This window comes from Bison bison, unplaced genomic scaffold, assembly GCF_000754665.1.
Source record: "Bison bison bison isolate TAMUID 2011002044 unplaced genomic scaffold, Bison_UMD1.0 scf7180017864461, whole genome shotgun sequence".
NCBI classification, from domain to species: domain Eukaryota; kingdom Metazoa; phylum Chordata; class Mammalia; order Artiodactyla; family Bovidae; genus Bison; species Bison bison.
This window is the reverse complement of record NW_011495023.1, coordinates 10,850,746-10,874,811: the sequence shown is the minus strand read 5'-3', so window position 1 is coordinate 10,874,811 and position 24,066 is coordinate 10,850,746. Positions and strand designations below refer to the sequence as shown.

The window sequence follows — 24,066 nt, the reverse complement described above, 5'->3', positions numbered from 1 at the left end:
TAAAGAAAAGCCTGGCACGCAGAGAAGTGAAGCCACACCAAACTGAGCCCCCATGCTCACTGCTGGAAAAAAACAAAGTTCGACTCGGGTAAAATGAGTTACCTGGCCAGTTTCTCCCTTTGGACACTAACCCGCATCCATCCCCCCAGAGGCACGTGGAAAAGGGAAGAAGTTCCATCAGGAGGCCAAGGATAAGGAAGGAAAAACGCTTTCAGCTTCTCTTGAAAGTTTTTACATTTGCCAAAGCTTTATGGTCAGGTCTCCCTGAGAAAAAGCCAAAATACACACAAGAAAATGATACAGAGAGATGCCCCCCAAGGAGAGAAATAAACGGAAATTGCATTGAGTGGGGACAAATAAAATGGCCTGTTTTCTCCATGGACCTCTTAAGTATCTGTGGATCTTCTTTCCCTTTCTCTGCCCCTAGTAACAACTCTGAAGCCAGAGGAAGCTAAAAGGTTTTTGATGGGTTAAAAACAGGCTGTCCGTTAAAGGGTCAGGGCCTGGTGCTCCGGACGTCTGTCACTGAATTAACCAAATCAGTTGAGAGCTCCTGTAGTCTGACACTGAGGAGTCAGCCAGAGGAACGTCTTGATTCCATTAGGTCTGGCGGTGCTGAAAAATTAGCTATCATTTTCTTGGCTGGGTATCTGGCCCTCTCGGGAGAAAATGGAGGCCAGGGAGCCCTCTATCAACGCTGGTCCTGAGGACACCCTCACAACCACTCTCTGAGCTAGTAACGTGGGGACAGAGTTTGCCTGTCTTGGAGGCCATGGTTTGGATTCCAGTCTGGCCCATTCCATGTGAATACTACTGAGCTGTATCATAGGAGGCTACTTCCTCTCAGGGTGAATGCTGTGAGATTAGAAGTCATAGCAGGAGGAATTCCCTTGTGGTCCAGCAGTTAGGACTCCACGCTTTCACTGCAGGGGGCACAGGGTTTCAATCCCTGGTTGGGGAGCTAAGATCCCACAAGGTGTGTGATACCCCCAAAAAATATCAGCAGGAAAATGGTCAAAACTGACTCTGGTCAAAATTGTGGTAGACCCAGGAACTGACTGGGTAAGAACTGGAAGAACCTGAAGAGAATACATCAAAAACCAACTCAAGCAGATGCAGGGGAACCTGGGTTAGACTTATCCTTGTGTGGTGAAAAATTCAATGAACAAAAAACATTTTTTAAAATGCCCATGGCACCATATTAGCCATCTTTTAAAAAAGAATTTCACAAACCTCTACTCTGGGCTATGTGTTCAAAGTAATGAGAACTATATTTTGTTACATGAAAAGTAATACTGTCATGTGAGTGATGGCAGAAAGAGAACATAATGGCTGATATTTAAGTGCTAACTACATACCTAGCTCTATATGCAGCACTTAGTATTATTAGTTCATTGATACAGCATCGCTATGAAAACAAAACTGATGTTGTTGGTAGTCTTATTTCAAAGATGATAAAAGAAAAACATTTTATTGCCAAGGATAAACAGCCAGTAAGTTATAGACAGTGCAACTTTGAAAACCATGCTTTTAGTCAGTGAAATAGTTAGCTCCCTTATCTGTGGGTCCCACATCTGTGGATTCAACCAACTGCAGATTGAAAATATTCAGAAATAATCTTTAAACTCCAGAAAGTTCCAAAGAGCAAAAACCTGAATTTGCTGCACGCCAGCAACTAGTTACATAGCATTTATATTCAGTTCAGTTCAGTTGCTCAGTCGTGTCGGACTCTTTGCGACCCCATGAATCGCAGCACGCCAGGCCTCCCTGTCCATCACCAACTCCTGGAGTTCACTCAAACTCACGTCCATCAAGTCGGTGATGCCATCCAGCCATCTCATCCTCTGTCGTCCCCTTCTCCTCCTGCCCCCAATCTCTCCCAGCATCAGGGTCTTTTCCAATGAGTCAACTCTTCGCATGAGGTGGCCAAAGTACTGGAGTTTCAGCTTTAGCATCATTCCTTCCAATGAACACCCAGGACTGATCTCCTTTAGAATGGACTGGTTGGATCTCCTTGCAGTCCAAGGGACTCTCAAGAGCCTTCTCCGATACCACAGTTCAAAAGCATCAATTCTTCAGCATTCAGCTTTCTTCACCGTCCAACTCTCACATCCATACATGACCACTGGAAAAACCATAGCCTTGACTAGACAGACTTTTGTTGGCAAAGTAATGTCTCTGCTTTTTAATATGTTTTCTAGGTTGGTCATAACTTTCCTTCCAAGGAGTAAGCATCTTTTAATTTCATGGCTGCAATCACCATCTGCAGTGATTTTGGTTATATTTATATTAGGTTATTGTAAATAACTTGGGGATGATTTACAGTGTACAGAGGATGTGCCTGGGGTTTATGCAAATACCACTCCATTTTATATAATGGACTTGAGCATCTTCAGATTTTAGTATCCAAGGAAGGTCCTGGAACGAAGCCCCTGAGGATACCCAGGGTCAACTGTACTGTTTCCCATAAATAGGAGATGTTTAAAACAAGTGACTTTATTTTTGAATTCCAAAGAGTAGCTGGGTGGCATTTCAAGGATTTATAGTGCTGACCTTCACTCCATGCTTTGGATGCAGAAGGCCCACACACATGCCCCTCCTTTGGTAAGGGAAGGCAGAAAAGGAAGCCAAGATAAAGAGGGATTTACAGAGTCAGGACTAGCACTGAGGCCTCCTGACTTCCAAGTCGGAGTTCTCATCCCTAAAACTGATGAACCAAAACCAGGGAGTCTCAGCAATGCTCATGAATATTGATTCTGAGACAAGAGTACAAGACATATTTCATAAATTGGTATGGTGCCTCCATGGAGTTTTTTGTTTTTTTTAATACTATTTATTTTGGTTGCACTGGCTCTTCATTGCTGCACGCAGGCTTTCTCTAGTTTCGGCAAGCAGGGGCTACTCTTTGTTGCAATGCTTGGGCTTCTCATTGCAGTGGTTTTTCCTGATGTAAAACACAGGCTCTGGGCGCACAGGCTTAGTTGCTCTGCAGCATGTGGAATCTTCCCAGACCAGGGATCAAACCTGTGTCCCCTGCATTGGCAGGCGGATTCGTTACCACTGCACCACCAGGGAAGTCCCTCCCTAGAACAAAAGCCTGATACCGAAACTCTAGGAGGTTTGAAACTCCATCATGGAGTTAGTTCCTGTGCCATGGATAGTCTGCTTTATGTATGTCACATCCTCCCAACAAGCGCCTTAGACATAGAGACACATGGGAGGCATGTCCTTCCTCTGTCCTCTTCGCATAGGTTTATGCAGAGTAGACACCACGAGTTGAATGTTCGAAAGAGGAATGGGGACTGGATGTTACCTAAATCCCCAGGGCCTTGTTTCAAGCATAAAATACTGGCTTGGCCAAAAAGTTCATTTCGGTTTTTCCGTAAGATGGTGTAGAAAAACCCAAACAAGGTTGCTTACCAGCCCAATATTTTGAATACCCATGCAACTGATATAAAAACCTCCGGCATAGAGTGTTTAACCCATTAAAAACAGCACTGCTTCTGTTGTTCGTAGAATTAGTTCCTGAATGACAGGGGAGCCTCATCAGGGGACTCCTGTAAAAGTTTCTGAGTGTGCAGGCTTGGGGGTTTTCTGTGCTGTTCTCCTATTTTAATTCAAGTCCATCCAGTTGGGTTTGAGTGACTTCTTTTGTGCTGTATCCGTCTCAGTGTGTATCAGCTCATGTTTATTTGCTGAAGGTATAAATACACCTGGAGATGACAGTGACAACTTCTAGAGGGTGAACAGAGCAAAAATGAAATCAGGCAGTGGTTTTCTATTGGTATTTTTCATCCTGAGCTCCAGAGTTATTCCTGGCCTGATTCTCATTCTTCTTATAATACAAGAGAACTCCTTGCTGGTGTTTGCAAAGCAGGAGGCCAAGAACCTTTGGAGGAGTGATGACTTACTTAACCATTGGCTGGAAACAACTCTGTTCTCACTCATTGCCAGATCCCCCTGGTGTGTTAGGAAGAGCCCACAAGAGTGGGCCTGACATCAGTTACTCATTTAACCTCTGCCAGTCCCTTAACTTCTCCCCTCTGGGCTTGCTTTATCTGTGGGAGTCGGGGGCTGGCCAGATGGCCCCCGGGATTCAGTATAATGGCCCCTCTAGAAGCAGCAGGAAGTTACTCAGAGAGAGGTCATTAAGAGGCTCGGTGACTCAGCCTCAGGGACAGGAGGAAGACGAGCCCCCACCCCCTCAAGTCCTGCTCAAGAATCAGAGCCACTAGCCGGCTTCCTCTCGAGCCTTTATTTCCGTCTCATTTCGAGAGCTCACCCATCACCCCACGTGCTGTGCTGGCGCCCAGTAAACAGTGGCTACGGAGGAAGTCTCAGGGAGTCAAGGCCCTTTGGCCCATCCCCACTACGCCTTCACCCACTCCGAAAGAACAGGACATGAGTCCTTCCCAGCCCTGACCTCCAGTGTACACAGGATGTGGGAATCAGGCAGACCAGCTAATGGGATCCAGGAACCTGGTCCGGCTTGTTAAGTGTTTTTAGTGTACTCTGCTGCACTCAGGGCACAGAAGCTGTATTTATTAGCCACTCTTGTCTGCTTTCTGTGCATAAACATTTTCCATCTCTTTTACATATCACATTGAGCCCCAGCAAGGGGAACTGGAGGACCTATGTTTGCTTGGGAACTACACATCTGGGTCAGAAGCCACAAATCCACATCCACGACCACCCGTGGTTCCAATCATGGCAACAGGCACGGTCTCCATAAAACCACTTCTGGAAGGTTTCTCTTCTTTTTTGTTTTCCATGCAAGGCCAAATTATTAAGTCTGTTCTTAATCATGATTGTTACTTGTTAGTCCTGGATGGAAAGCTGCTGATACTGAAGCATCTCTGTGTAGAAAACCAGAGGAAGCCAGGACTCTAAGGCGAGAAAGGAGTAATATGTGTTATCATTTACAGCCTGTAAAGGAAAGAAAAGCTGCTGTATAGGATGGAAAAGATGTGGCTTATACTTCCTACCTAGCTGCTCGTTTGTAAAAAAAAAAAAAAAAAAAAATCATTCCACTTGTAAAGTTAACCATCCATTAGTGAGTAAGAGCTGTTCCCACTAATTGGTGGACCCCGTAGGGAAAGGAACATAGTTAGAGGTTAGAGTAATGGGCCAGGTGCCCTTGACTCTTATTTCTGGTTCCTTCACTGACTTGCTGTGTGGCCTTGGGCATTTTCCCCTCATTTCTCTGGGCCTCATTTTCCCCAAGAAGAAAGTTTCCTACTTGCTCTTCTTGGGGGTGGGGAGGATGCTAAAAGATCAAAGAAGAGGCGTCTGCTTTTTAAAGATGCCCCAATGAAGTGCATTAAGCCTTTTTCATAGGTATTAATTAATAAGTCCTTTGATTACTGATAGACCTGTGTTTGAGATTTTAGTAGTTCCTTGGGCAGAATTGGCCATAGGAATTAGCCAAACTCCTAAGGGATCTAGCCCAGCTGTAACCATATTTATATGTCCAATGAGTTCTTTATGTGGATTTCCAAAACATGTTGGTGTCTTTAGCTGGTGGCTGGGTTATGATGGCTGCAGTGAGTCAAAGGGGTTCTTTTGAAGTGACACGGATGATCAAGGGCTGCCCCCAGACCAGCGCCTCGGAGCCTCGTGTACCCTTTCACAAAGGGGAGGCCAAGCCAAATGTCTGCTGTTTATCTGCTTGTTGTTCTACTCTACCAGCCTCAGAGGGAGGGTTTAGTAGGCACAGCCTCAGAACGGTGGGCACAGGGGCCCTCGAGCACAAGAGGCCACGTTGATGCGTGGGGCGTCCAGCTGCCTGCATCCCCCTGCTTGTTCCCAAGCACTCCATGTACCCCCAGGTGTGGGAGGAAAGGTCCCTCATGAGCACCTCCTTTTGGGTTCCTGGAACCTTCCTGGCCTGGAAAATTACCCTCCTTTCCTCCCTTCCCCGTGTTTTCATTTACAAAAAAAGAAGAAAATAAGGAAAAAACCCTGCCTAGAACAAACAGGAGGCAAAGCCACTGTTCTGCTCCTGTTGGAAATGTCTACAGATGCTGGGAGCTGGGCCGGCAGGGTTCCGTGCTGAGGCAGGAGTCTGCAATGCACCATCAGTAGGCAGAAGGGCCACAGCAGACACAAGGTTGTGTTCTGGTCCTTGGCAGACACAAGGCTCTCCACTCCAGGGGCATGGGGAGTACTTTTGGGGAACGCCCGGCACAAGTTCTGTTTTAAAAAGCCAGGGAGGGAGGAATTGCCAGGGAACCCACCCCCTGAGTGTTGGGCTTTGGGAGTTTTCACCAGGAAGGAGGGAGCTCCCAGCCCGAGGCCCATGTGAGGTGCTTGTCAGTGCACCAGCGCCAAGAGGATAAAGCCTAGGAGGTCTGCCCATCAGATGCATGTTCTCCCACATGTTGTCCCCCAAAGACAGTGCCCGAGGCATGAGCATCAGTTAGGACCAGTGGCGTAATCTGCAGGGCCCAGGACAAATGAAAATTCAGGGCTTGTTGATCAAGCTTATTGAGACTTTTGAGATGGAGACAGCAGAATGTTAGACCAAGCACAGGGCCCTCGGGTCACACACCTGAGAAACAGGTCCTGGCCGAGGCTCCACCTTACCTGGCCAGGTGGGTGCCACACACATGCTGCAAGTCCCCCTCAGGGATCAGCCATCTCCTACCCACCCCTCTCTTTGGAGAAAAGGGGATGGGGTGTAGGCAGGATACTAAATCCATACACTTCAGATTTCTGGGACTTTTATTTTCTTAAACCCCAATGACAGGGCTAGAAGTTAAAAAAAAAAAAAAGCTTAATAATTTTGGTTGTTCTGGAGTTAATCTACTTCATTTGCCAGGATTTGGGAGAAGTAAGAGCAACTAGAATTGCACTGAGACCTGAGTTCACTGAGCATTTACTTTGTACCGTGCTAAGGATCTCTGTTGCTTCTACCTTAGAAGCGTTATTGCCATTTTACAGATGGGAAAACTGAGGCTAAAGGCGATGCGGTCACTTACCTGATGTCACACAGTTTGGATGTAGGGGACTCAGGATTCAAACAAACGTATCTGGACTCCACAGCATCTGCCTGGCCACTTTGTTCTGTGTACTGCCTACCTCCAGGTTACAAGGTCAGGGAGCTGTTAGTTCTGGTGCTTGTGTGTCTGTGGCCAAGTTCAAGTGGAACCTCGGTAAATACCTATCAGTGGGGAATCCGAGAGGAACTCTGTGCATTTCACTAAGGGGTTTACCAGAGCATCAGATAAGATGAGCATCAGATAAGGCTCAGATCTGGGACTCGAGTCATCGACTACACAGGTGGCTTTTCATCTGTGATTGGACACAACGCTCTTTGAGCTCCGGTAGGACTTGCTTTCCTTGGAAATGACCTGAAAGGAGAAAAGGAAGTACAATTTTCCTTGGACTTCAGAGTAAAATGTACTCTGAGCTGTAAACAAAAGAGATGGCCCTGAAATCAGAGAAAATCCATGTCCTCCTCCCCGTTAGGCAGACAGAATTCATTGTAAGATTCTGCAGAGCAGGTTGTGAGAAGGCAGCCTTGCCAGAAACAGTTTTTATTCCAGCCCAGTTTGACAACAAGGCAGAGTCCTTTGGCCAGGCCTGTGTCTTGGGCCTGGCAAGGAGGGTTGATGGGACACAGAAATTGTTGTCTTGCAGGAGAGAATGTGAGCAGATCAGAAAGTGTCAGGGGTGTCAGGTGAGAGGATCCTGGGTCTAAGATAAGACCCTGAAAAGCATCTGCCTTAACTCAGTGGGCAAAACAAGGGAGGACCAGGGGTAAAAATCAGCCACTTGCAGGGTGAAGGTCTGTTTGGCCCTTCTTTGGGCTAAACAAACTCAAATTCTATCGAAGGGACTGCAGTATTGCATCAGATACAAATATGAATGCTATGGGCATAACTTGAACTTCTTTTGACATTTCCCTCAGAGTTGAAGTAACTTTCTTTTTCATCCAATGTAAGAACCCCCTCACAGAGCAATGTTGCCACCCTAATTACTCCCAAACATCTTAGTGAACAGACTCGCTCAGCCAAGGAAGAATGTCCACCAGGCCCTTCAGGGCCTTTGGGCAGCGCCAGGAACTCTGTTTAGCTTCCACTGTTCAGAACAGCCCTAATTTCACTCTCCAGCGCCCCAGTGGCCACAAGCCCCTGGCTACAGCGTCCCGCTAGCCCTGATTTTCTTTGTGCTGAAGAAAGAAGCTGGGCTTGTCAGGCTTCTGTGGTTATCTGGAGTCGCCTGCCCCCAAATAGGGTCCGAGCAGCCCCTACCCTTGGAGGGGAAGCTTCCCCGGCCGCCCCAGATCACCAGGGCGAGTCCAGCCGCTGACACATTAGTGGGCGGGAAGTGGAGTCCCGAGGGGAGGCTGGGAATGCGAGTGCCTTACCACTGGAGCACTGCAGGGAGGAAGCCGGATCAGCACTGCAGGCAGATGGCTACTGCTCCCTCCTGAGAGCGCCGGCTCCCTCCCTCCCTCCGCCAGCCCGCCCTCCACTCCCCCTCCTCCCCCTCGCCTTGGAGGGAAAACTGCAGAGCCGGGAACTGTCTTGGAGAATTCAACAAAGGCCCAGCAGAGCCAGGGAACCACTTGAAAAGAACTTGTTTTGTTCCTGTTGAGAAGCCTGCAGGAAAATCCACACCCACGTTGCCAGGGTTGAACTGTGTGTGTGTGTGTGTGTGTGTGTGTGTGTGTGAAGCATAGGAGGTGCAAACAACTGTACGGGTTCAGCTCTGATAAGGAAACTGCCAGCTGTAAGTTCAGCCGCAGCGAGAGGACTGCAGCCGTGAGCCGCTCGCACTTGAACTTCAACTGCGTTGTTTTCTGTCCAGATATTCCAATGGAGACAGTTGGAAAACCTGTATTTCAGAGAGAAGAAGTTTTCTGTGGAAGTTCATGACCCACGCAGGTAAGCTAGAAATGTTTTTTCCTCCTGGGAGTGCTGACATATTACTTACATTACTATTTTTGTGCTGTCACTGTTCGTGTTATTAATTAGGGGGAAGAAGGTGGTTGATTGGGAGAATTGAATTTTGTTTTTGTTCTGTGTGTTGAGAAATGCAGTGTGTGTGTGTAAAGAGCAATGCCATGATCATCTCATCTGACTACATGTGTTACTTGCCCGTCTATGTGGAGTTGTCTTTACAAGCCGGGGCATTTTAGGAAAAATTTGTAGCGCTTTGGAACGATTACCAAATTAAAGTGAGCAGTGGCCTGAGTCCTTTTAGGAAGTTTTTGCCAGAGAAGAGTCTGAGGGATGGCTTGTCAGTTTCTGAGACTGTTTTTGGTTGGACAGTCAGCAGCAGAGGGAACCTCCAGTCTAAAGAGTTGTGCTGAATGGTCTCATTTTGTGAGCTGTAACTTTAGGGTATTCGCAGTGGTGGGTGGATATGAAAGAAATGGAAGTCTTTTCCTCTCCACATCACATTGTACCCCAGGGAGCACTCGTGTCAGAATGAGTGCTCCCCAAGTCCAGCAGCGAACAATAGGGTCCCGTTTTGGAATGCAGCAAGCCCTTCGAGGAAGGTTCTCGGGGCTGGGGGGTGGGGGGGTACACTGTGACTTTTCCTCTCTTTGTCTGCTAGTCCTAGAGTTACAGGCAGCCCAGAAGCGGCTGCAAAATTCCCTGAAAACAGACCTAATGCTTAAGGATAAATCACTTTCAACAGGTCCCAAAGCAGACTGAGAACAGGAAGGAAGCCTTGGAAAGACAGGCGGAGGGCAGGGTCTCTAGGGGAGTAAATGGGAACGTGAAGTGCTGTTGCTGCCCCGGCTGTGGCTCAGGGCAGAGGAACTGTTGGCACCAGCTTCGCACACACATGGCTTCTGGGCGCTCAGGCCGAGGTGCCTCCCAGAAAGCTCTCAGCACAAGACCTCCAGAGTAAGATTCATGCCCCATCAGAGGGTGAGGCTTGGGGGGGCGGGGTGGTGTCTCTGCTCCTGCAGCCAGTGATAACCCAAGAGGACTGATGCACCACTCGCCTGGTCGTGTAATCTGCGTGAAGCAGCCTCCCATGTAGCCAAGAGCGCCCTCCACGACCACGGTTACTATGCAGTCGGCAAGCGGAAAACGACTTAAATCCAGGTGGTGGTCAGGTGATGACAGGAGTGCTGGTGGCATTTTTCAGGGTCCAGCGATGAAGGGTCTCACGGTCTGGAGACCCAGTCTCTACAGAGCAGGAATCCATTGGTGCAGGACAGGTGGTAGGAGAGATGCTGAAAACAGTTTCCCCAAATGAGTGCTACAGTGGGTCAGATGCAGAAAACACGGACGACTGACAAAATAAAGATGGAGATTGAATGACCTAAGGGACTGAGGGTAAGGACTAGATAGCCTCTCCGAGCCTGTGTGCTGCTGGGAATTTTGCTAAGGCAGAGGTACCTTGGACACATCCTTGCGTGTGAGTCTGTGTGTCTGTGTTCTTGTTCTCTCTGGGCCTGTTGTCCTATCCTGTTGTAATACCAAATTCCCTTCCTTTTCCCAAGGCCCAGGGATATCGAAAAGAGTCCATACCTCACAAGTTCCTATTACCTGGGCCTTTAGCCTATTACATGAAAGTGATCCATCTCACATTGTTGAGTAGCATGGGTATTCGGGCACTGTCCCGCAACAGTATTCATAACTTACTATGTGTTGCTTTGTATAGAAAAAAGTCAGACGGGGTCTACTTGCCCTGAAAAGAACTTCTAGCACTGCTGAGGAGAAGGAATAAGGAACTTAATGTTTATTAAGTGTTTGCCATGCACAGCCACTGTTCTAAACACTTGGACTGCTATCTCATTGGGTCCTTGCTATAACCCTGAGAAGTAGGCACTAGTGTTCTTGTCCTACTTGGGAAGTAGGCCCAGAAGAAGCACAGTAACCTGCTCCAGGTTACAGAAAGCAGTCGGATGGAGGCAGGGTGTGAACCCGGGGAGTCTGGCTCCATAGCTCACGTGCCTTCCACCACATTATACATGGGCAGCGGGTACCAAGTGCCAAACGACACAGCCCCTAAATGCTGCAGCTGGCCAGGCTGGTCTGGAGGGGCATCCTGAGAAGGAGAAATCTTTAGCTAAGGACATAGAGCTCAAAGTGGGCCCTCTGGGGGATAAAGATGTCAGTCAGGTGGGTGTCAGAGAGAGGAGGGAGGTAGAAGAGCCAGAGGCAGCCTGAGCATTGAACATGAGCCGTGAGCACATCCCCTCAAGGAATGTATTCCTGGGTCAGCCTGGAGTCACCAGCAGAGAGAGGAGAGGGGGACAAGGAGAGGCCAGATGTGGCCTCCTTGATGTCAGAGGTGGAAACCCAGGTTGACGATGGCACTAAAGGTGCACCAGAGTAGGCAAAGGGGACCATTCTAGATTAGCTGCTAAGCTGAGTGGTGTAGCCAAAGCTCCAACCCCGTCTTCCGCCTGGCACTGCAGTAAGCGCTGTTCTACAGGACTCCTGGCGCTCCTCCAGTTAAACGTGTCATCCTGTTGCTGTTGCCTTGTTTATTTGAACACGGAAGAGTCATCTAATAGTCTGTACTTTGTTGGGATGGTTCAGTAGTCAGCCCCTCCCCCCAAACCAGGAAGGAAGCCAGGACTGAAGTTATAGGATGGCAAGAGCGGGGGCAGAATCGTGTCCCGAAGACCAGTGTCCCGGGACATGGTGAGTACAGAGGGTGGCTCGGCCGCCACAGAAGATACTTCAAGATTTTCTCTCCTGGACATGCATCCTGACACAATACCCAGCATTGTGTCTGCGGTTCACTGGGCTTGGCAGATATTCCATTTCTAAGGTTTTGGCCAAACAGAAGAGTCGGTGGGATGGGAAGAGCCTGAAGGGAACCCTGTAGAGAAAAGACCAACTCATAATCGAGTGTGAGAAACACTCTGAGAGCATCTGATTCAGGTGCTGCTGGGAACACCCAGGCCGGCCAGCCTTCTCCCGCCTCCTACTCCTCCACCTTACCTGAAAAATACACCTCACCTGGCTCTGCTCTCACTGCTGCCACTGAAGCACATTTCAAATGACTTTTCCTTTCTAATTCACCTTTTCTAGGAGGGGTAAAAAAACGTATTTACTCCCAGGATCAGCCATTGCTGTGGAAGCCAGATTGAGTGTTCGCATCGCATTTCAGAGACCATGGGGGTTTCCTTCTCACTCTCTCGCCAGCTCTTTTTCTGTTATTTTCAACTGTGTGTTCTTCCGTGAGCTGGTATTTTACCTTTGGTTTTAACCAAAAGAAAGAATAATGCTCTGCTTAGAATCTGTAGCATTAACTAACCACCAGTTTGGAATTCCTCCTTAAAAGTGGGTCTGTAGAACACCTGCTGTTAAATCTTGAGACCCTAAGAGAAGATGATTGGAGCAGCTTCTAATTTCCTTCAAGGAAAAAAACTGGCCATGAAAATAATGTGATTATTCATAAGTCCTGATCACCCCCAAGATTCTGGAAATGCAGTAGCTCAATCTGGAACACATATTGTTCTTCTGATGTGCACGTAAGATACCCCAAGCCTCACCCCACTGCCCCCTCACCTTGCCCTACACATGCACACGTGCAAGTATGCACACACTCATTCTGAGATTTCACTTGCAAAATCGTGTACCCATCCTATAAAATACACTTCACTAAGAACACAATCATATAACTTTTCCCCCATGATTCCATTAATGTGATGAATTACATTAGGACCAGTCTCTCCCACCTTCCATTTAAAGTCTGATTGCCTCTCTCTGCACCATACAACATCCTCTACATCTCCTACATCCGTGTGTATGTGGAAGTGGTTTGGGTAGCAGGAGGGAGATTAGACGGGCCCATTTCTTTCTGCCTTCCCTATCCTGATTACTTTTATACCCCACCTGCCCTCTGAATATATTTGAAATTGAAACCAGCTCTTTCAAGGAAGATTGCCTAAGAATAACATAAGGAGTCCTGATTGCCTTAGATGATGTGGTGATTAGAAGAAAATTTACTCATCCTTCACGACAGGCAGTGTTGCCTGGTTAATAAAGGGCATTGTCAAAGGCTTTTCCTGTCTCCAAAGTTTGCCTTGGCCCAGTGCCAAGAGCTGAAGATCAGAAAAGACCGTCCCGTGACCTCGAATGACCCATCTTATTCCAGACAAGGCAGAGGCTTAGCCAAATTTTGATCCCTAAGGAGCCAGTAAATCAAAATATTAGCAGGATTCACAATAGCCACGATATGGCAGCAACCTAAGTGTACATTGATGGATGAAGAAATTGTGATGTGTATGCACAACAGAGTATCAGTCAACCTTAAAAAAAAAAAAAAAGGAGACCCTGCTGTTTGCAATAACGTGGATGGACCTGGAGGACATTATGAAGTGAAATAAGGCAGACACAGAGAACAGAACTACATGGTCTTGTTTATAGATGGAAACTAAAAGAGTCGATACACAGAAGCAGAGAGAAGAATGGCCGTCACTGGGGGTAGGGCAGAGCAAGGAGGCAGGGGAAATGGAGAGATACTGGTCAGAGGGTACAAAGGGGTAGTTATGGAAGAATTAGCCTAGAGGCAGAATGTACAGCATGGTGACTATAGTTAATAATATACTGGAAACTGGCTAAGAACAGATTTCAGGTGCTCTGACCATAAACACACACAAGCACACATGATGGTAATATTGGAGGAGATGAGATATTCTTTAGCTTGACTGCAGTGATCACTGTGTATATGAAGATCAAATCATCATATTCTATACCTTAAATAGAATCCGTTTCTGTTTAATAAAATGAAAAGCTGGCCTTTGTCAGCCAGCTGCACGTGTGTGCACACAAGGCCCTTCGGTTACCTTTATGCCAGAACTTTTGGACCCAGTGGGTTCTTGGTAAAAGCTGTGGACTGAGGACTGGAGTCCTTCATGGCCAGCGCAGTTGGTTGACCCTTCTGGTTCTTATTCTCCCAGGGCTTCGGTGACAAGGAGGACATTTGGACACAGTGGCATCGCGGTGCACACGTGGTACGCGTGTCCAGCACTGATCAAGTCCATCTGGGCTATGGCCATTAGCCAACACCAGTTCTATCTGGACAGAAAGCAGAGTAAGGTAAGGGCCTCTCCTGGGGTGGGGAGGGCCTCTGCGGAGACCAGACCTTCCACTGAGCCTTGAGCTCTCCTAAGGGCAGGGTCCTTGTCTGGATCTTGTAGTTTGGGGAGTGGGCATTGGATGGCTGGGGGAGGCTCTGCATCCCTTGCTCTGAAATGGGCACAGGTACAGACTGGCCTTTTAGGGCTATCAGAGGCAGGAATGAGATCAACTCTTTAAGAGAACAATTCTTTCTCAGCGACCTGGTCAAGAATAGTCAGAGCCACTTAAGCCATTTGACACAGCCAGGTAGGAATTCTGCCTGCGCTTTCAAAGCCCTAGAGCCTCTCCCAGGAGTAAGCAGTCAAGCCCTTTTTGGTGTGTAAACACTGGCATGTTGTTTTCCTTTTGAGAAAATAAAAAGCAACTAGTCTCAACTAATAGACACCACCTAACTGTTGAGGATAATTGCTTGTGAAAACCCTCCAGGCTTTTCCAACTGCCAACTCTTCTTCTGAAAAATGCAAAACTGGAAACATTAAAAAAAAAAAAATTAAAAAGCAACAACTCTGTTTCCCTCAGGTAGACCCAGAGCCTCAGGCCTTGATAAACAGTCATCCTCCAAGGGAGGTTTGATGTAGCCCAAGTTCACAGACACGGGGTGGGGGAGGGGTGCATTTTCTGGTGGGTGGGAAAACGACATCTCCCCAGTTCACACAGGGCTTCCGTCAACATTCTGCCCCTTCTTCCTCCTGCCTCGGCTTCTGGGCTCCCCTCGCCTTCCCCACCCAAGCCTCTCCCGTCCACTACCCCTCAGGTGAAGAGCCGTATCAAGATGGGCTCAGTATCTTTCTCAGGATTCTGGTGGCTCAGGAAGGGTGGGGAATGGACCTTGGCCCCTTGCCTAGCCGTACCATCCCCCATGGGAGGTTTTGTCCCACCCCATGAGTCCTGAAAGGGGAGGAGGTGGCAGGACTCTGGGCTTACTGGGCCCAAGACTTATTGGATTGGTGCCCTTTGGTATTCTTGCAGCTTCCCCTTTGGTGTTATTTTCCTTCTGGTTGGAGATGCTTTTTTCCTGGCTTGGGGAGAGGACTGGAAGGAGAGCTGTTGAGCAGGAGGCAAGAGAAAGATAGTAGGACAATAGGGCAGGAAGGAAGCAGACAAACCCTGAAGTCATCGTTCAGTTTCGAATCACAGCCTTTCCCATGTGGGGGTCACTTTCTCCTCTGTAACACATTTTCTCCTCTCCTAGGTCTTCTTCCTGACCCCTCTTTCGGTCATTTTCTGGGATGAGTGGGCACAGGGTGGAATATTTTTGTTGCCAGGAATAATGAGAGTGTTCTACAGCTCTGCTGGTGATGACGGGCTTTGGCACAGGAATTTGAGGCCCGATTAGATCCAAAGAAACAGGGCCAAAGTGCTTTTGACTCATGCTTTGTATTGAGACAGTGGGTGGGTGTCAGCGATTTGCCCTCCGGTGGCAAGAGTTGGAGGTCGAAACCTTAGAACCTTGATTCTGTCCTCCGTACTGTTCGGCAATGCATGATGAGAGGTAAGAGAGTTTGACAACCCTCCTGAACCCCACTACCGATTCCTCTTGCGAGGACCTCACACACACTGATACTCAGTGTTGAATGCCGAAAAGAAAAAGCATGCTTCACCCTAAGGATTAGCTGTTTGAACTCTTCCTCCTTGTGCTGGCTTTTTGCATTAGAATGCCTTTGGGGTAATTCAGGAGGCTCATCCTTAGGGCTCTACTGCCCTGTTGAAGGTTGTCTCACCTGCAGTTGGGGAAGCTTTATGGAGCAGGCTTACAGGTCAACCCACTGATACAGCAAGTAAACCTTTAAAAGTAACCATCAGGGACTTCCCTGGTGAACCAATGGTTAAGAATCCGCCTGCCAATGCAGGGAACACGGATTTGATCCCTGATCCAGGAATATCCCACATGCTGCAGAGTGGTTGAGCCCGTGTGCCACAGCTACTGAGTCCAGAGACCCTAGAGCCCATGATCCACAGCAAGAAAAGCCACTGCAGTGAGAAGCCCATGCACAACTAGAGAACGCCCAAGCACAGCAATGAAGACCCAGTGCAGCCAAGAATAGTTAATTAAAAGTAACTATCAAGGATGACCTGTTAACAAGAAGTGTCTTTTAAGAGACCAAACCAAATGCTTATAGCCATAGAGAACTTTCACCTCAGCAACCCCTGGAGGGCTGAAGGAAATACACCTATTCCTAGGAGCAGGAGAATTTTCCCCAGATAAGCTCTGAATATTCACAGGTACTCCAGAGCCCATGCATTTTCTTTTGGAACCAGTTCCTCTGCCTGTGGTATTAGGCAAGAAACAGGTTGCCCCATAGGGAAGTCCAAGGATTCTGCCTTCTCGTTCTGTGACCCTGGACAAGTCTTTCCTCACTCCTTGCTTTCCTCAGTTAAAGAACAGCAAAGAAACCCCTGACAAAATCATTGACTGGGCCAGGGACACAGTGTTTGTGATTGCTTCAGGAGATGGGAGCTATCTTTCATTATTGTCATTATTAATCGAGCATGCTGTTCCCTGGCCGACACCTGTATGAAGTTTAAACTCTTTAAAAGTACCCCCAAACCAGAGATGATAAAATTTGCCTCAGGAATTGTGTTACAACACCTTTCAATTCTGGAATGTTCTTTAGACAATAGCAATGTGACCCATCTCCAGTGGGCAGGATGGTTCCAGGTGCGTGATGGTTGGCAGACCTGGGATGAAGTGTTTCCAAGTATTTCTGAGCAGCCAGTATTGGCTGGCATGCTAGCCATTGCTTCACACTCTACTGTAGTGGGCCATGCCAACCATTCCTTTCTCTGAAGTGCTTCAGCAAAGCCCAAGCCTCCTAAGGAATTCTTTTCAACCCCAGAAACAAGTGTGGTCTGGTGGTTGGAGTCAGCAGGGGTAGGTAACCGAGAAGTCTTGTGCTCATACACTGGCACTTGGTTATTTTCTTCTTTCAGGGTTCTGGTGTAAGTTGCTTAAAATCTCTCCTTGTCTCTCTCTTCTCTGTCTCACTCTCGCTCGCTCTCTCTCACACACACAGCCTGCATCACTAAAGACAGAGAAGAACAAGGATGAATACACACACACACACACGCGCACACACACACACACACCCACACACACACCCTCCGTCACTAAAGACAGCAGAAAGAAGCCCTTCTGGTTCCTTTCTGGTGGCTCCTTCAGAATGAGAGGCTGTACAGTCACCAGTGACATTTGGTAAATTACATCTGCTGACCCCAAAGATCAGAAGTGTCATCAGCTGGATCCTGCCAACCTATGTGCCCAAGGAATCTCTAATAGAGTTCAGAGGGAAATATTTGAAAACTTAAATTGTTTAGAGTGAATATTAGTCACTGTTCCTCTGAATTCAGATTGAGGACTTGTTGAGTTGGCCCCCAGATCTAACATCTTTCCTTCTTAATATTTTTTCCCCACTTGATCCAATCTGCTATTCTTTATTCTGTCTAGATCAAAAGCCAAGTGAAAGCATGGTAGAGGCTGATTAAACCTGGCTCACAGAATGCCTGTAGTAATACTTAGTACAGCAAGACCCTCCAAGCAAAACGTCTAGAACTTTAGAGGCTCTTTGACCCAAAGACTTGACTTTACAAGGAGGGAATCTCCCCATCAAGTTGTCTCCTCTATAGTGCCCTCTCTCCTCCTGATCCACGTGGGCATTGTGATATTTCCATTCCAGACAGAAGTCAGTAATTTCCTAAAACTTCTGAGAAGCTAATCTCCCTCAAAAGCACACATGTTATCCCTTTTTCCTAGTTTGTTTCCTGTCTCCAAGGTTAGCATGACAGGGATGGGGTCGAGGGGGGACGGGTTTCCCACGAGATTGATGAGATCCCCTAAAATATCCAATGGAGTCATTCATTGAACCTCACTTAGCAAATTCCTCCCAGGACCTGATTTATAGCTTATTCCAATTCCAATGACCTTGATGTCTGTTATCTAATTTAGTCCTGACATCACACCTCTGTGATGTGGGTTTTAAGAGCTCCATTTTACAAACAGAGATCTCGGGATCAGAGAGGTTGGAAATCAAGGTTAATCTATGATTTACTGGAAAGAGCCGAGATTCCAGTCCAGGTCTTTCTGACTCCAGAGCCTGGATCCTTCACCAGGGTGAATTGGGCTGTGACTTCATGAGTTATTCTTGCATAACTGCAAGCGTGGGCTCCTCTTGGTGATGCGTGGGCCTTGGTAAGAGAATAGTGTTGAAAGAAAGGAAGTGATGGATTGTGCTTTCTCTGCTTTGCTCAGAGGATACAACTTAGCCAGGTGCATGTGATTGATATTCTGTGTCAAAATGAAATGGAGGCCTTCCTGCTTTCTGCTACAAGCCAGAAAACCCTGCCAGGGGCTGGCAGCTGGGATTATTTCATGAGCAAGGAAGCCTTCACCGCAGGAAGGCGGCCTGGTTCTGAATGTAGGGACAAAAGTTGAGGTCGGAGAGGAGACAACAGTTAAGGAGGGACCAGTTCCTGGCAGTCCAGTGGTCAGGACTCTGTGCTTCCATGGCAGGGGGCACCAATTCAATCCCTGGTCGGGGAACTAAGATGCCACAAGCCACATCATGGGAAAAAATAAAAAGGAAGGATCACTGAGATAGAAGAGTGTGAGAAAGAAGACAAGCCAGACCCGATGAACAAAAAAAGCAAAAAATCTCCGCATTTCCTCTGCCTTTCAGACTCTCATCTCATTTAGGTGAGGAAAGTACTTGGCAGTCGAAAGTCATTGTCTTTCACCAATTTTGGCATCAACACGGAGGCCAGAGAAGGGCAGGGTCTCAGGATCCAGACAGACCCTGCTGGAGACCACTGTGGGCACAGGATGTGAGGGGAGCCAGGCAGTGGTCTGCCCACATTCCACGGTTTCTCCTGTGTCAGGGACAGACTGGGCCTCACACCAGCCAGGGGTGAACACACACCAAATAACTGCAAACCTCAGTGGGGAGCCTCGCCTGGTTCTATCCGTGCATCCCTGGCATATCGCCAATGACCGCAGAAAGATGGACACATGTACAGGTTACACTAGCATTGATCGCTGTTTTCTGGAAGGCCACAGTTCAGCAGAAGCCCCTGCCTGAGGAATTATCATGAACTGATTTCCCGATAAAGGAAAAAAAAAAAAACGCTCAAATTGTCAGGGGGCATGCAAACCCATCTCCACCTCCAGAGCTGGGAACTAGAGCAGAAAGCTTCACTGCAGCAGTTACTTTTAGGAATATAATTGTGAACAGAGTCCTCTTCTGATTGCTCTGTTGTTTGCCAAAGTGGGCCAGTTAATTTGTGGAGTCAGTGGAGTCTTAACCGTAATCTGAAGACTTGGGCTCATACATTTAGGTATCAAAATGGAAGCAGGGCCCCGTGTCAGGTGCCCCTTAGTGGGAACCAAACATCCCAACGAGCATTTGTTCCAGAAGCCTTTACACACCATGCTTACACACTATGCTTGCACACCACGCTTGCAGGCTGGTAGCGTGGTCACTTCCCAACCCTCTGAGTTTTCGTAGCTCCATGGCTAACACTTTAAGAGTTTTGAACCACTTTAGAACTTACTGAAACTTCCTAAACTTACTTCAGACATCTCTTAAATCATTCACCAAGCTGACAATTATTTTTTTCTCCTTCTTTAAGCACGAAATCCTGTATAATCACTAGTGTTTATTGAGAGCTATGTAGGAGGTGGCATGGGGAGGGGAACAGAAGGGGGAGGAGAAGGGAGGGACGCCGTTCACTCGTCTGACTTCCTTTGACCCTCACAAAACCTTGAGCAGTAGGTGGTGGTCTCCCTGTTTCATCCTTGGGAATAATGAGGCTCCATGAGCCTAAGTCATTCCCCAAATCGGGACCCGCCCCCAGCCCCCAAGATCTATCTGACTCCAAATCCACACTCTGTAAGCCCTGTACACACAGCCTGGGGGATGACAGGTTTAGAAAATTCCTAGTGAGTCACCTCTGGAGTCTTATCTGCTCCCGAGGGAAAGTTTCAGAGGATGAGCGATGGGCCCCGGGACACACACAGAAAAATACTGCAGTTCGGGCCATGAGGCCATTTGCTAGATCTCAGGATGACAAGCTGTAGTCAGCGTGTCCTCGCCAGGAGGGGAGTGTCCTCCACCTAATCTGTCCAACCCGCTGATCTTTTTAGTCGAAGATCCATGCCGCCCGCAGCCTGAGCGAAATTGCCATCGACCTGACAGAGACAGGGACGCTGAAGACATCCAAGCTGGCCAACATGGGCAGCAAAGGCAAGATCATCAGCGGCAGCAGCGGCAGCCTCCTGTCCTCAGGTGAGCAGACCCTAAAAGAGGTCCCCGGGCAGCAGAGCTGCAAGCCCTGGGTTGGGGCGGAGCGCTCTGAGGGTAGGTGAGGGGGGCGGTCAGGACCATGTGGCAGGCTCGGCGGAAGCTGGCTCTGGCATCCAGAGCAAGGTTTGCAGTCCAGCAGGGATCAGAGAAAATGGCCAAAGATATGGGGGGTGGGGAGAGGCGGAAGAACCACACAGTGTGCGGAGGACGCACAAGGGTCTTAGAGCAGCATCCAGAGCCTTCTCGAGGCTGATGGCCAGCCTGCAGGAGTGTCTGCTCCAGGGGTGGAAGGAGGGATCCCTTGGGTGCCACTCAAGGAGAATTACCTAAGAAAGGGCTGAAGGTCCGAGTCATGGTGCTGAGGGACCTGCACTGTGTTCCCAGGGGAACTTCTTGAGGCTTTCAAAAGTACAGAAAACTCTTGATCATTTGGAAAGGAGAGTCCTGCTGTCTGGCGCCTTTGGAAAGAGAGGATCAGCAGGTCTGATGCAGTCTGTCTCTGCAGGGCCCTGGGCAAGTGTTTGTCATCATTCGAAGCTGGGAGGGGCAGAAATGCCCTGAGGTTTCAGGTCTGGCTGGATTCAGGAGAAGGGACACCGTTTGCTGAAGTGACAGGAAGGGGAGTGGTTTGAGTTGGGCAGGGAATCGAAGAGAAGGAGGCAAAAATTTCCTGAAAGTGTTACAGAAGTATAATAATGCTGGTCACCCTCCAGGCCACACGGTCACGGCCGGATTATTCTTGGGGCCAGTGTCCTCTTCCTTGCCTCTGAGCCAGAGAGTGAAACAAGAAGGCTTTGTCCTACCTTATCTTCCAGAGTCATTTCTATACAGCTGGTGGCAGCAGACAATAAAAAGGGAAATAAAAAAGGAAAAAGATTCATCAGTACCATGATGACCGGGAGGGCTGGGATGGGGCGGGGGGGAGATCAAGAAGGAGGGGACATATATACAGTTATAACTGATTTGCACTGTTGTATGGCAGAAACCAGCACAACATGGTAAAGCAATTATCCTCCAATTAAAAATAAAAAAGAAACTTAAAAAAAAAGGAAAAAGACAGGAGTAGGGAGAAGCTGAAACCTGTCTAATTAATTTCTGGGCTGGTGGAGTCCAGTCAGAACCGGAACACATTCAGACCTGAAGGGCAAGGGTGAGGATTGATCGGCCTTTGTAAGGTCCCCAGGGACCCGTGGCCAGGTGTTCACATGGCCATGGGTTTTACAAAATCTGTGAACATAATACATTTAGCCACCAAAATTATATAAGTGTCAGGCCCCACACAGTTGGCTCTGCCTCTGCTAGGTCACCATTAAGGATCACTGTCAACCCCTCCCTGTCTTGGATCCTTAAAATGTTTTCATCAATACAATGGTCCGAGTAATCACTATTTCTGAGGCTTACAGGGTTCCAGTGAAGACCATGGACAATGCTGTAGCAAAGAGAATGCTTTCCAAAGTCCAAGACCCCTGCCTGGAATTTCAGCCACTCCTGATTCCCTGCTGAATGAGGGAGGGCAGGGCCAGCACTGTGATTGTCCCTGAGACACTCCCCTGTGTGCGTGTTCAGCTGCTAAGTCATGTCAGACTCTTTGTGACCCCATGGATTGTAACCCGCCCGGCTCCTCTGCCCATGAGATTCTCTAGGCAAGAATACTGGAGTGGGTTACCATTTCCTCCTCCAGGGAATCTTCCTGACCCAGGGATCAAACCCACATCTCCGGTGTCTTCTGCACTGGCAGGCAGGTTCTTTATCACTGAGCCACCTGGGAGCCCAGAGTCTCAGATTTGAGCCTGGATTCATCTGCCCACCATCCTCCTAATCTAGCCCCTATGAGGCTGACTCTTCCTCCAGCCTCAGCTAGGGGCACATCCTTGCTGTGGTTTCATATCCACTCGGAAATCCACATTCTTTTTGCACATGGCATGTTATACCCAGGAGGAGAATAGATTCTTCCAGCTCAGGTGTATCAGAACCCCTTGGGAGGTTCCTTCAAACTCAAATAGCTGTGTACTAGCCCTGGAGTGTCTGATCTATGAGACTGGGTGAGACCAGAAATTTGCCTTTCTAGCAAGTTCCAACAAGTTCGCTGGTCTGGGGACCTTGCTTTGAGAGTCTCTCTTCTTGTTGAAGAAGAGAGAAAAGCTTGAGGTGGGTGTACAGCTCAAGATCAAGGAACTTAGGTCTCCCCACTTTTACCAAATGAACCTAACTAGTATCTTTTTTCAACTATTTATTTGGCTACATTGAGTCTTAGTTGTGGCATATGGGATCTTCATTGCATTGTGCACGATCTTTCATTGCAGCATGCAGGCTTTAGTAATTGGGGTGTGTGGGCTTGGTTGCTCCTTGGCATGTGGGATCTTGGTTCCCCAACTAGGAATTGAGCCCATGTCCCCTGCATTGCAAGGGTTCTTAACTACTTGACCCCCAGGGAAGTCCCTCCTCTCCCCACTTTTACACCTATGTCCTGGTCCATCTGCAGGGGCCCCTTGTCTCTGGCACCCTCCAGGGATACAAAGCTAACAGCAGGTACAGAGGAATGGGTGAGCAGGAGCCCCAGAACTTCTAACATGAAACGACATTACTCAACCATCAGAGATGAGATCCAGGCAGTTTTAATACTAAGCAATTAATATTAAATGTACTAATTTAATAAATTAGTTTATTTAGAGGAAGCAATTCCTCTCTGTTATCGCCATCAGCTTGACATTAATCAATCCCATGGGTTAGGAGATGAATCAACTGCTGAATCCACTCCCACACCTAATATCTTTATCCCAGGATATTAGAGCTGTTCTAACTTAGTGATGAAGACCCCACACAAAGCTGTTTGGAAGTTGATGGAAGCAACCGGGGTCCCCTGACCGCAGCACTTCTGCAGTGGCTTCATGCATAGGGCCGAGGCCCTCTGGCTTTTCTCTGCCTGCCCTCTGCTGCTCAGCTAAGTGAGAGGAAGGCTGGGTGGAGGATAAGGTGGGGAGGTGTGAGTCGTGCCTGTGACCAGGCCAGGGAGCGTGTGACACTTGACCCAGCCCTGCGAGATAGATCTTGAAGAACTGGCCTTAAATGCAGAGACGGAGGCTCTGTGGGGAGGTTTCCCTCCTAACTTAGGAAAGGCCATGGGTCAGTGGAGGGAGAGACCGTGCACCGGAAGTGTTCCATCAGCCAACACAGGGAACTTCTAGGACCTGTACATCGGGCCATTGCGGCCTCCAGGTGTGTGCTTGCTGTGCCTCTGACTTTCCATATGCAGGAGAAAAAGATGCCTTCTCCTGAGGCCTTGTGGTCCCACCTGGAAGGGATGGTTGCCCATCACCCAGGTGAAAATATAGGCTGGCTCCCCACCTGTGCTTTTCATCCTCTAGACTGGGGCTGCCCAACCTCTGGGCCACAAACCAGTACCTCCCTCAGATCAGTGGCAGCATTGGATTAGAAATAAAGTGCGCAATAAATGCAGTGCACTTGAATCATCCCAACCCCCTCACGCCTGCCCCGAGCCCACGGAACTGGTCCTTGGTGCCTTAGTGAGCCCTTCTCCGCTGCACACTGAGAGGCCTACATTTTAGTGACGGGCTTGCATAAATGAGAGAGCTCCAGTCTTTCTGGATGGACCTGATTTAAACACTCTTTTATGATACTTGCCAGAACTATGATCTACCTCTCATTCAGGAAATAGGATACCCAGTGTCCTATTTGATCAGTTA

The 24,066-nt window shown here is 48.2% G+C and overlaps 1 protein-coding gene across 5 annotated transcripts in view; it reads left to right on the top strand.

The window, feature by feature from the left end:
• FRMD4A (FERM domain containing 4A) overlaps nucleotides 1-24,066 on the top strand; it is a 373,568-nt gene that overhangs the window by 287,407 nt on the left and 62,095 nt on the right. For all 5 annotated transcript variants that reach the window (XM_010859943.1, XM_010859942.1, XM_010859941.1 and 2 more), the window contains exons 12-14: nucleotides 8,815-8,891; nucleotides 13,886-14,024; nucleotides 20,203-20,344. In XM_010859943.1, coding sequence (XP_010858245.1) covers nucleotides 8,815-8,891; nucleotides 13,886-14,024; nucleotides 20,203-20,344 — 358 coding nt within the window. The remainder of the gene's footprint in view (nucleotides 1-8,814; nucleotides 8,892-13,885; nucleotides 14,025-20,202; nucleotides 20,345-24,066) is intronic.